We start from the raw sequence: 13,595 nt of genomic DNA on the forward strand, positions 1-13,595 counted from the left end.
CATCTGCAGTTCTTTTGTCTTTTATTAATTGTACAAGTTTGTTATCTCAGGGGATTCATTAAGTTTTTATTGCTCTAACATCTATCTTTTTTCTTCGGTGCTATTGGACATAATTGTTAAACCATTTAAAGGCCTTCTGTTTCATTGGTTAAAATGTCTGTTTCATGATTGGTTAATGTAGGTTGTGTTTACAAGTGTCTAGGAAAGTATTTATAAGGAGTGTAAACCAGGGATTAGTTGAAAAAGGGTGTAACTGTCAATGCTGATCCAGTATCAAAGAAAACACAACTACAGTTTGAAGATGTTTTTGCTGAAAAATTTGCACCTCACAGGTAAAGACAACTTAAAGTGTAACACAACAGTCTGTGGTTTTGCTACAAATGTGGTTCAATTGATGTGCGTATGCTATTGTTTCTGAATGTCAAACTATGCTAATTACCTTATCTTATGTTTCTTTTGATGTCTCAACTCACTGACTAAACCCTATGGTAAAATGCTACCGGATGTAAGGTATTCTGTGCCAAAGGTAGTGCAAACAAATACATTCAGTTTTTAATATTGGAAATATTAATATACATTTAATTATTAATATTCATCTAAAATCATATTTTAAAATCAAATTATTTTGGGATTTTAAAAAAAATTGAAACACATTTTGAATCTATTTGCCACAACTTGGTACTTGTGGAAGGTTAGGCCAGAATCAATGTGCACATTCAACTGCTATTTAAAAGAGTATTTTGTTTTAGATTCAGCAGTTGGAAGCACCAGAGATTAGTGAGGAAAAACCTGTTCTCTTTCTCCACATTGTGTTAATTCAAGTCATTTTCACTTTTTTAGGCCACTGAAAATGTGTTAATTGTTTTTGTGTACATTCTTTGACTTTTCTTTTAAGACTAATATATGCAGACAAAGGTGAAGTTGTGTCCATGTACAATATTCTTTACCTGCAATGATTTCTTAGTTGAATCCCTCATCAGGATGGAATAGTATAAGCTTTCATTGATTTGGTAACAATCTCTTCTCTGTGTTGACCGGGTTCTGGGTTTGGGACCAGGACTTGAGCACGCAGCTGAACGTTTGACGCTCTGGTGTAACTATCTGCTGTCTCAGACAAAGGCACTAGATGGAAGGGTTATCGTGAGAAACACACAAAGATGCTTCCGTGTGGTTGGGGCATGTTGAGAGAGTGGGTGAATGCATAGTGGATGAAATGCAATGTGGAGTTATCCACTTTGGCAGCAACAATGAGAAAGCAGATTGTTACATGAATGGTGATGGATTAGGAAAGGAGGGGTTGTATGAGAACTGAGTGTCCTTGTATACAAGTCACTAAAAGTAAGCGTGCAGGTACAGCAGGTGGTGAAGAAGGCAAATGGTATGTTGACCTCGATAGTAAGAAGCTTCAAGTAAAGGAGCAGGAATGTCTTTCTGCAATTGTACAGCACCTTGGTAAGACCACACTGAGAGAAATGTGTGTGGTTTTGGCTTCTTTATCTGAAGATGGATGTTCTGGCTATGGAAGAAGTGCAACAAAAAATTATCAAGCTGATACCTGGGATGGCAGGACTGACATATGAGAGATGGAATGTTTAGGACTATATTCCCTGGAGTTTCAAAGAATGAAGAGGATCTTCTAGATTTTATTTTTAAAATTTTATTTTATTAAAATGTTAATAGGACCAGGCAGCGTAAATGCAAGGAGCATGTCCTCAATGACTGGAGGGTCCAGATCCAGCCTAAGGATATAGGGTTGACCATTTAAGACTGAGAGTGGGACATACATCTTCACCCAGAATGTGCCTGTGGAACTCTCTTCCACAGAAAGTTGTTGAGGTCAATACATTGAATGTTTTCAAGAAGGAGTTAGATACAGTTCTTAGGGATAAAGGGATCAAGAGGTATGGGGATAAAGTGGGAACAGGGTACCGAGTTGGATGATTAGCCAAAATCTTATTAATGGCAGAGCAGACTCGAAGGACTGAATGGCCTACCCCATTCCTATTTCTGTGTGTCTGTGTTCCGATCACTGTTGACAATGGGGATATTTGTGGAGCCACTTCCTCCAGTGAGTTATTTAACTGTCCACCATCATTCTCGACTGGATGTTGCAGGACTGCAGTACTTCGATCTGATCCATTTGCTTTGAAATCACTTTGCTTTTTCTATCACTTCCTGCTTATGCTCTTTGGAATGTAAGTGGTACTGTTTGATAGCTTCACCAGGTTGAGGCCTCACATTTAGGTATGCCCAGTGCTGCTTTCAGGAACACTCTCTTGTATTCTTGATTGAACCAGGGTGAATCCCTCGGCTTGATAGTAATGGTTGAGTGACGAATATGCCAGGCCAGGAGATTGCAGATTGTGCTGGGGTACAGTTCTGGCGCTGTTGATGGTCCACAGCACCTCATGGATGCCAAGCCTTGAGTTGCTAGATCTGTTCAAAGTCTATCTCATTGGGCACAGTGATAGTACCATACAACACAGTGAGTGATTTTCTCAATGTGAAGGTGGGATTTCATTTCCATAATGGCCATGCAGATGTTATTCTATCCTTGGTGATCACATCGTAGTCACTGTATCTCTCTGTCTGAAAGAATCAGTGTCTAATTCCCTTCATGCAACAGTGTACAGAAATCTTTAAGATTTGTTACTATCTGGAACATGTCAGACATGTACAATTTAAGAACATCTGTAACCTTAACAGCCTAAGATTCTTACCTGATGTTGTAATGGTGGCTGTAACTGTTGACAAATTTCATTCATTCTTTCTTTAAGTGGATGAAGACAAATGCAGATTGGTCATTGCTAAAGTTGAGATAGGAGAATAGCATCTCTAAAGGCCCTTGGTAGATCTGCTGCAATCTTTACTTCATTGTCCTTGTCTTTTTTTTTCTAGCAGCTAGTGTACTGCTCTGGGCAGTATCTCCGCTCATTCTCTCAGTCATACTGAATTCCAAATGGAAGCTATACCAGGATCGTCATGTCTGAAAGGAATTTGTTCAGTACAGAGTCTGAATAAGTAAAAATATACTTCTGTTGCAGGAGTCAGAGCACTCCCTGTAAAACTGCTGAAACTTTAGAGAGTTCTAAAAATACACATAGAGTACCAGCAGCCAGAACAGATAATCTAGGGACTAGTGTCGAAGTCATTCATGTTTAAGCAGAGCTGGCGGAAGTGGTCCTTCACTGTCATGCTCAAAACTTAGGGGAATATTGAAGGCATGGACTGGAGTATATTATATTCAAAAATAATAGCACTGACACAAAATCAGCATTATATACTGCTGTCGTAATCTTCCTGCATTCTGTGGGGAGTCTTTGGGTGAATGTGATCGTATTTCTCAAGTTATTAACCTCTGCACTGGCTATTGGATGTGTACAGGTACATTTTTAATGTTGATTTGAGAAATTAGGAAATTGAGTGCAATCTAGGAACTGCATACCACAAAGACCAATTCTTCTCCCCCCTTCACCATTCCACAAAGGTGTAAATACAAGCGAGTTGCATTCTATGTCTTACACTGGACATAATTTGAAAAAATAGTTTAATTTCTGTACCTAAGACAGGTCACTTCCAATGGTAACTTTTCTCTTGTGTAATCTGAATTGGTCATTCTCTGAACGTATAGCCATTCATGATGCTTATCTACAGAAATAATGAGAATACTAATTTCTTGAAGTAATACCTGCATCTTATTACTCATCATATAGGTCTGTTCCTTCTTGGGCTGGTGCTGTTAAGCTATACAGAAAGAACATTAGCAAAGGCTGACACCAAAACCATTTGGAAAGGAAAAGGATCAACTGAAAATTTGAAAGAAATAATCATTGGGAGATGCTTCAACTACCTTGGAATAGTAAATCCTGATGCAGGGTAGGTGACTTTATCATTTTCTCCATGTCATAATTTTCAATGTAGTCACCTGGTTATGCGGAACTTGGGTATTTCTGAAGAAAATAAAGATTTGTTGTTGAAGTTTTTGGTTTTGAACTTGTCAGGACAGACAGTGTTGTGAAGATATGGTAGATGAAATATTAATTTTGAATGTCATTGGATATCATCTGTAGCTAGGGCCTTTTGGAAAGAAAATTTTGGCTGCAGTCAGTCTCCTATTCTTCGCAGTTCTGCATTGTATGAATAAAACAAGCTACCGGACTGGAGATGCTAGATAGGTGACTGTCGGAGAGAGAGAGGTCACATGAATCAGTTTGTGGTGTAATAGAGATGTTAGACTTGAACAAGGAAGTTCAACAAATATCTGGGTGGAGAAATAGCTTTCGCTCTCACGCACTTTTTTGCTTTGCTATGAAAGCCCTTTTGTTGAAGTTTGTGAGCTGTATGCTTCATCACCGTACTAGGAGGGTTCCTAAATAAAATGCCTTCATTGCAAGCTGAGAGTTCAAAATCTACCACTGCTGTTTCCAGGTAAAAAGAATTTGGCCAACAACACTTCATCCAATTTGAGAACAGTGTAGCTTTGGCTATGCACAAACATTTAGACAGTCTGCAAATAATTATTTTCAGAAAATTAGATTTGTTGATTGTCTAAATGTTTGTCTGTAACCAAAGATACATTGTTCCTTGCCTGAGTGCTTAACTAAGAAGGAAAGTTCTCAATTAAAACAGCCAGAATTTGGCTGAGATAACACAGTGTAGCATTGGAGGAACGCAGCAGGCCAGGCAGCAGAGGAGCAGGAAAGCTAATGTTTCGTGTCAGGGCCCTTCTTCAAAACCCCACTGCGAAGCCTTCCAGCATCTGCAGTTCTTGCTATCTCAGAATTTGGCTGAAGTTTCTTTCATTAATCGACCAGCAATGAGGTAAGATATCAATGGAAACCGTGCCATGTCCTCACTCCAGCCATGATTTAATCCCAACCCCCTCACACTTGGTTTGTTACTATTGGCAGTCCCTTCCCCAAATGCTGTAGGCAAATGTAAGCAAGGAAATGAGCCCCACATTCTTGTCCTCTAGAACATAATAAAATTGCCTCAGAGCAATGCTAATTTCTGCATTTAGCTGCACATTTAGAACATAGAATATAGAACATTACAGCACATTACAGGCCCTTCGGCCCTCGATGTTGTGCCAACCTGTCATACCGATCTCAAGCCCATCTAACCTACACTATTCCATGTACATCCATTTGCTTGTCCAATGACGACTTAAATGTACCTAAAGTTGGCGAATCTACTACCGTTGCAGGCAAAGCATTCCATTCCCTTACTACTCTCTGAGTAAAGAAACTACCTCTGACATCTGTCCTATATCTTTCACCCCTCAATTTAAAGCTATGCCCCCTCGTGCTCGCCATCACCATCCTGGGAAAAAGGCTCTCCCTATCCACCCTATCTAACCCTCTGATTATTTTGTATCTTTCAATTAAGTCACCTCTCAACCTTCTTCTCGCGAATGAAAACAGCCTCAAGTCCCTCAGCCTTTCCTCGTAAGACCTTCCCTCCATACCAGGCAACATCCTAGTAAATCTCCTCTGCACCCTTTCCAAAGCTTCCACATCCTTCTTATAATGCGGTGACCAGAACTGTACACAATACTCCAAGTGCGGCTGCACCAGAGTTTTATATAGCTTCACCATAACCTCTTGGTTCCGGCCATTTCTGACCATAGGATGTTGCTGTTCAACTGTTTATACTTGAATAAGATTGATTTCTGAGAGTCTCATTGGTTTCTTTGCAACTAAATCCATGCTCCAATTGCAGAAATTTTTTGTGAGGAAAGAATAAAACATATGGGTAATATATTTTTAACTTTGGGCTTTTTGATGCATATTCAAAGAGCCCACTTCTAGCCCAATAAAACAATCTCCTGGTCTCTCGCATCTAAATTTGCGAAGGCTTTTTGAGATCTCTTCCTCATTTTTTGTGATAGCCATCATTGCTTCTTTCAGAATCACTCATGACATCCTTTGTGACTTTTATCAATGTTATGTTGACCCTTCTTAACCTCCTTGTTTTCTCGTGAATTCAGTATAATGAATTGTTCCATTCTTCTTTCCCATCTACATTTATATTTTTCCATCGATCTTGGTGATACTGTTTCAATGTAGTTCCATGCATCCTCACAGAGGCCATCTGTTCAGCCTGCTTTTGTGAAATCAGTATTTTTTGGTCAAGATGGCAGCATAGTAGAATGCTCCATATGGAACTCCTCTGCTGCTTCTGTTTATTTCCTGTTTTCTTCCCTTTTCTTGCCTTTTACCCCTCTTGCTGTTCTCTCCTGAGGTAGCACAGCCTGGAGGCCCGAGTGGAGCAGGGACTGTCAATGGGTTGGATGCTCAAATGGAGGGGCTGTGGGGGGAGGAGTGCCAGTGGGCTGGTTGCTCCAGTAGATGGGGGCATGGTCAGTGTGCTGGATGCTCGAATGGAGGGGGAGATGGCCAGTCAGCTGGAAGCCCAAATAGAGGGGATATGGCCAGCAAGCTGGAGGCCTGAGCAGAGCAGGACAGTTGTTGGAACTGCATACCTGTGCGGGCGGTCAGTGGCTCATGAACCCAGGAAGACCATGTGTGGAAGCCTCCTGCACTGATCTACTGCAGGCCCTTTAGGGAAAGTCCGTAATGCTTATCTTTTTAGCTTTATTCTCAGTTTTCTAAATCAAACAATGAACACTTTAAGTAATTTAACTTTTTTTTAACTTTCTTTTCCCCTTTATTTTTGTATTTTGTACCCAAGATGGTGCCATACGGGGCAACATTGTAAACTTTTCACTATACTCCTGTAGTTCCATACTCAAAAGCACATGACAATAAAGGATTCTTGTATTCTAATTGTAATTTAGAGAGCATCATTATGAATGTCTGGCTGAACTTCAAAACTTACTGGTGCACTTCAATTATGGGAAGTGAAGTTAATGCCATTGCGAAAGGCAATGAAAACTTTGACATTTTAATTATACAGCAGGTTATTAATACGAATGTTGTTCCTTTTTTTAATTTATGCAAGAGTAAGAGGTCTAACATGGATACTGGGAATAGCAATACAGGGGTAGTAAGCTGAGGTCTTTTTGAAGCATTTTTTCAAAGTCCCTGCTTATTGTGTAGTTTCAGGATCATTTCAAATCCTTCACAAGGATTACCAGTGCCTCATTGTACATGGTGACAACCTGGAAAAGAGACATGGATTTTTTCCTGATAATCAGCAATAATTTCACAGTCATAATTAGACTCCTAATTCCAGATATTTATGGCATTCAAATTCCACCAGCTATTGCGGCAGGATACGAACCCGGATTCCCAGACAACCAATGTCTCTGGATTAATAGCTTCTGAATCATGCCAATTTACCGATAATGCAGGCCCATGTTTCCCACATTATAACTTTGAAAAGACACCTTATCTAATGTAAAGTGCTGTAAGATGTTGTGCAAGAAACCAAACAAACCTCACTACTTTATTTAGCTGCAGGCTTAGTATCTGGGATTTTCAGCAACCGTGTTTCCTAGCAGTAATGAAAATAGATTACTTAATTCTAACAGCATATTTGTTTTTATTTTCAGGGAGAAAGACTGTCCAAAATTATGGGAAGCATTTCTGAGTGCATTTAGTAAAAAGGACCCCTGCAAAATTACAAAAGAAGATTACAAACTATTTCTGGATTTGGCAGGTCACGACATTCCAATTAACCAGGTAAGGTGTAAGGAATTTTGGGAGTCTTGCATGGTAGCCCAAATGAAATACAGGAACGATATTGCAATTTCACTTTATTTTGTGCAATTTGTCAATGCTTGATCATTGAATATGAACTGATGGAACGTTTGACATTATAATTTTAATACCACTGAATTAGCAGCCAGATGTAGTAGGTTTAATTCCCACAATGAAAAGTTGTAAAGTTGTTCAATAAATCTATTTAATTTGTGGGCTTGCAGAAGAAAAGATTGATTAGGGAAACTAACAACCTACTCAATGGAGCCCTTCACAAAAGGGGGCATTCTATCCTTATGCAATTTGACTTAAATATAAAAATAACTCCACAATATATCATTGGCTCTTGCACCACTTCATGTTGAGAATCACAAGAATGGACAATGTTGCCTAACAAGAAAACTCTCATTCCTTTGGATTATAATTTACATTAAAATTCTCCATGCAGTTGGTATTCATATGTGGGTGTCCCAGAAAGGCAGATAAAGAGCTCAGGTGCTAGGCGCAGCATTTTATCAATCACTCAAGCTATATCATGAACAATTGAAAATGACAGGCCTTGCAGATTGATGAATAAGAACATATTGCTTCAAAAAGTTACAAAACTGTAAACAGAGGGCTGAAATTTAAGGCAATCATGAAAAGACAAGCCCAGAAGCTTAGGGTGGAAATTACATCAATTCTGATTTAATTACATCAGTTATCTCTTAAGCTTTGGTAAGTGATAAGATGAGCCTATGTTTCAAGTGAATTTTGATCACAAAAGAATACATTATTTGGACAAAATCAGTTTAGCTCCATTGAATTTCACAATATAGAACTGTCTATGCAATCCATCATATCAGCACTGGTTTTCATGAGGCAAGTGAGTTACAAATGTGAGATTATGTTTCAAGATGGTATCTTTATTGGCACAATATTTCTGGGCATAGTCTAATATTGAAGTGAAGTCCATAACTACTTTTAAAAATGTTATTCCACCAATTGTTTGCAAAAGAAGAATGCTAAATGATTGAAGGAGTGATCAGGAGAGGGGAACTTCAGCTATTTATTCTTCCAGCTGTTAATTGGAAGGTTGAAAATATTTAACATTTTAGTACTTTTATAATAGCAAACAGACTAAAATCGCTTTTGCCTCAACAACATGGCGCCAGGGCCCAGGATGCCTCTGAACTGGCAGAAAGCATTTTGACAGGAGAGGGTGAATAGCCAGAGGTCGTGGTACACATTGGTGTTAAGGACATAGGTAGGATAAGTGCTGAGGTCCTGCAGTAGCAATTCAGAGAGTTAGACAGAAAGTTAGAGAGCAGGACCTTCAAGGTTGTAATTTTGGGATTACTCCCCGTGCCATGTGCCAGTGAGGCTAGAAATAGGAGGATAGTACAGCTCAACATGCAACTGAACAGATGGTATGGGAGAGATAATGGGAACTGCAGATGCTGAAGAATCTGAGATAACAAAGTGTGGAGCTGGATGAACACAGCAGGCCAAGCAGCATCTTAGGAGCACAAAAGCTGACGTTTCGCGGGTCTAGGCCCGAAACGTCAGCTTTTGTGCTCCTAACATGCTCCCTAGATGGTGTAGGAGTGAGGGTTTCAGATATCTGGACCATTGAAATCACTTCTGGGGCAGGTGGGACCTGTACATGAAGGGCGATTGCGTCTAAACTGAAGGGGCACGAATATTCTGGCTGCGAGGTTTGCTGGTGTCACTCGGGAGGATTTAAACTAGCTTGGCAGGGGGGTGGGAACCAAAGCAAAGCTGAAATGGCTGAAGGGGAACTAGAGAATAGGGCCAGTAAGACTCCGAGGCAGGGCATGGTTGCTGATCAAAGTGGGCCTGGTGGACTGAAGTGCATCTGTTTCAATTCAATAAGTGTAACAAGTAAGGCAGATGAATTTAGAACTTGGATTATCACTTGAAACTGTGACATTGTTGCTATTACAGTCCCTTGGCTGAGGGAAGGGACAGGATTGGCAGCTTAACGTTCCAGGATACAGATGTTTCATGTGGGATAGAGGGGGATATAAAAGGGGTGGGAATGTTGCACTACTTTTTAAGTAGAATATCACAGCAGTACTGTAGGAGGGCACCTTGGATGGCTCATATAGCGAAGCAATATGGGTAGAGCTCAGGAACAGGAAGGGCCCAATCACAATGTGTGGGGTTTACTATAGGCCTCCCAACAGCCAGCAGGAGATAGAAGAACAGATATGCAGGTAGATTTTGGCAAGATGTAAAAGTAACAGTTGTTGTTGTGGGTGATTTTAACTTCAGGGTGTGGGTGTGTGGATAGGGAAGGGTGAGATTTTTAAAAGTAACATTTTTAGAAGGAGTTATGGACTTCACTTCAATATTAGGCTGTGCCCAGAAATATCACACCAATAAAGATACCATCTTGAAACATAATGTCATATTTACAATACACTTGCCTCACGAAAACCAGGGCTGATACGATGGACTGCATAGACAGTTCTATGGGAAGGATGTGTAGATAGTTTGGGTCATGTTGAGATCCAAAGGGAGGAGGTATTGTGCGTCTTGAAAAACATTAAGGTAGAAAAGTTCCCAGGGTGTGATGGGATATACCCCAGAAAATTGACTGGGACTCACTTAGTGCTTGGGGCTCGGATGGGGCAGAGTTTATAAGGATCATCCAGGACGGCTTTTTGAAACAGTGCGCAGTCCAACTGGGAAAGGGGCCCTACTGGACCCAGTACTGGGGAATGAGCCGGGCCTGGTGATTGACATCTCACTAGAGGAGCAGCTCGGGAACAGTGATCACAATTCAGTAGGCTTTAACGTACTGATAAATAAAGGTAAGTGTAGTTGTCAGGTGAAGTTGTTAATTGGGAGAAAGCTAATTACGACAATATTAGGCATGAAGTGAAGAATGGAGATTGGAGGCAAATGTTTGAGGGCAAATCAACATCTGGTGTGTGGGAGGCCATGGTATCACGGCAGGATGATACAGAAAGTAAAGTCGATGGGGTCAGAGATGAGCTTGCAAGGTAGATTTTTTAAAAACTGGCTCAGTCATAGACAGAGGATAGCAGTGGAAGGGTGCATTTCTGAATGGAAGGCTGTGACTAGAGGCGTTCCTCAGGGATCAGTGTTGGGACCTTTTGCTGTTTGTAATATATATAAATGATTTGGAGGAAAATATAACTGGTCTGATTAGTAAGTTTGCCAATGATACAAAGGTTGGTAGAATTGCAGATAGTTTTGAGGACTGTCAAAGGATAAAACAGGATATAGATTGTTTGGTGACTTAGGCAGCAAAATGGCAGATGGAGTTTAATCCAAAAAAATGTGAGGTAATGCATTTTGGAAAGTCGAATCCAGATGGGAAATATGCAGCAAATGGCAGAACCCGTAAGAGTACTGATAGGCAGAGGGATCTGGGTGTACAGGTACACATGTCACTGAAAGTGGTAACACAGGTAGAAAAGATCATCAATAAGGCATATGGCACGCTTGCCTTCATTGGCTGGGCATTTTAAAAACTGGCAGGTAATGTTGCAGTTTTATAGAACGTTAGTTAGGCCACATTTGGAATCTTATGTTCAATTCTGGCCGCCACACTAACAGAAGGATGTGGTGGCTTTGGAGAGGGTACAGAAAAGATTTACCATGATGTTGCCTAGCATGGAGGGCATTAACTATGAGGAGATGTTGGAGAAACTTGGGTTGTTCTGACTCGAACAACAGAGATTGAGGGGTGACCTGATAGAGGTCTACAAGATTATGAAGGACATGGACAAATTGGACAGTCAGAAGCTTTTTCCCAGGGCGGAAGAGTCAGTTACCAGGGACCATGGTTTAAGGTGCGAGGGGAAAGATTTAAAGGTGACGTACGAGGCGAGTTTTTTTTACACAGAGGGTGGTGGGTGCCTGGAACTCGCTGCTAGGGGAGGTGGTGGAAGCGGATTCTATAGCGATGCTCTTAAAGGGCAATCCTTGACAAATACATGAACAGGATGGGAATAGAGGGATACAGTCCTCAGATGGGTAGGGGGTTTTAGTTGTGATGGGCAGCATGTTGGTGCAGACTTGGTGGGCTGAAGGGCCTGCTCCTGTGCTGTAATGTTCTTTGTTCTTTGCTCAAAACATCAGAAGTACACAATGGAACATTGCTCATTTTACTTTGAATACAAGGAGAATTCAAGTTTCTGGGTATACATTATAGTGTTCTTTATAAGTAGACAATCAATTCTCCAGGATCTAGTCCAAAGTGATTCTTATTTCCTGAAGGCTTACTTCTGTTCTTTCCTTTTCTCAGCCGGTTAACCTGTGTCCATGGAACTGCCCATAATGGTTAGTTTTCCCAGAGATACTCTCTTTGGTGAAAACCTGATGAACCTTCCAGTCTACAACTCCTGTTAACTTCTCTCAAATTTAATCTTTTCAATCTGAATGTGAGGTCCCAGCCACATTCCTGCACAGTGAAGCACACAAACTTTCTTCCTGCAGCTGCTGTCTCTCTTTTTCCAAACATCCTGTGTCTGTTAATTTCAGGGATGTCGTAGAAGCCCTTCAGCTCTCAAAGCCCATCTGCATGGGTTTTGTATCCTGAAAGAAATGCTGATTAGTTACCCATGAGGCAAACTCTCTTTGAAGTTGGAAGTAAGTGGGCAGTTTCGTGAATACTGGTTCACAATCTGACCTTCTTAATATTTTCTTGTGATGTTGGAGACTAACATTTTAACCACTCAGCACAGATACTGCTGCCATTGTCTCCAACTCTGAACATCTAACACCTTCTTTTCCAAACATCCTGGGCCTCACTTTATACATTAACAGCCATGGCATTCAGGCTTGTTGTTAGGCAGAAACTATGGCAGATCACAATATCTCCTACTTTTTCCCCGAAGCTAAAGACAGTGTCCTAAAACATAACAATCTATAAATCTGAATTATGTGACATACTTGCTTCGTGAATACTAGTGATGACCTAATGAATTGTACAGACTGTTCAGTTTTGTGATGGTCAATGGAGCAGATCTTGATATTGGCCAATAATGTGATGTGATAAAGAATTAGCAACTGTTTTATCTTCATTGAAAGACATGAATATAAAATTGGGAGCAATGTCAAATGGGTTAATGATTCTCTAATGTTACAGAGATAGTAGGAGCTGCCAATGCTGGAGAATCTGAGATAACAAGATGTAGAGCTGGATGAACACAGCAGGCCAAGCAGCATCAGAGGATCAGGAAATCTGACGTTTCGGGTCTCGACCCTTCTTCAGAAATGGGCCTAGACAAAATCTAAACCATGTATTCTATTATCCATTCTGTGGATCCCTTAAAGATTGTTTCACCAACTCAATTTAATGAGCTTTTAAATCTATTTGCCAGAGGAACCTCTTGGTTGCTTGTTGTGGATCCCTGAGTGATAGAGCAAGCCACAAGTGTTTGAATAACTTGTCAGTTCTGAACATCCCATCTTTATTGAATAAGCAGATAGATTAGTAAATTTCCTAAACTATTTACTTGCTGCTTTTTTTAATGTAAAAGTTCATTTTAAGGTTGAAAACCCCAGCATATAATAATCCAATCGTGTAATTCTAAATCTTTTTTGACATGCATGTTGTTTCTTTTGAATTTCAATAACACTGCTGAGACTTTAATATAGTATCTATATTTATCCCATGCAGTCAATCTTCTGGAGCCAGACCAAAAGGCTCATCCTTCAGTACACTGATGTTACACACAAGGTGATGCCTCTTGAGAGCACTTTGATTGGGTACATGGTGGACGGCCTGAACTGGTGTGGAAAACTCTCCAGCTCAGGTGAGTAATCACACCCTTTCTGACAGAGAGCATGAATTGCCTACCATAGCTAGACGCCATCCATTTGAATATATCCATATACAAACTTAAGAATTTCAAGCAGGAGTAGGCCACTCAACCCATCGACCTGTTCCAC

At 40.4% G+C, this 13,595-nt stretch overlaps 1 protein-coding gene across 1 annotated transcript in view; it reads left to right on the forward strand.

Annotated features, from left to right (window-relative positions):
* The first annotated feature begins 207 nt into the window (after window positions 1–207).
* LOC125466576 (ADP-ribosyl cyclase/cyclic ADP-ribose hydrolase 1-like) overlaps window positions 208–13,595 on the forward strand; it is a 34,413-nt gene continuing 21,025 nt past the window's right edge. The window contains exons 1-4 of the mRNA XM_048561276.1: window positions 208–332; window positions 3,714–3,876; window positions 7,517–7,646; window positions 13,324–13,459. Coding sequence (XP_048417233.1) covers window positions 260–332; window positions 3,714–3,876; window positions 7,517–7,646; window positions 13,324–13,459 — 502 coding nt within the window. The 5' untranslated portion in view covers window positions 208–259. The remainder of the gene's footprint in view (window positions 333–3,713; window positions 3,877–7,516; window positions 7,647–13,323; window positions 13,460–13,595) is intronic.

Source organism: Stegostoma tigrinum, chromosome 1 (assembly GCF_030684315.1).
Source record: "Stegostoma tigrinum isolate sSteTig4 chromosome 1, sSteTig4.hap1, whole genome shotgun sequence".
NCBI lineage: Eukaryota > Metazoa > Chordata > Chondrichthyes > Orectolobiformes > Stegostomatidae > Stegostoma > Stegostoma tigrinum.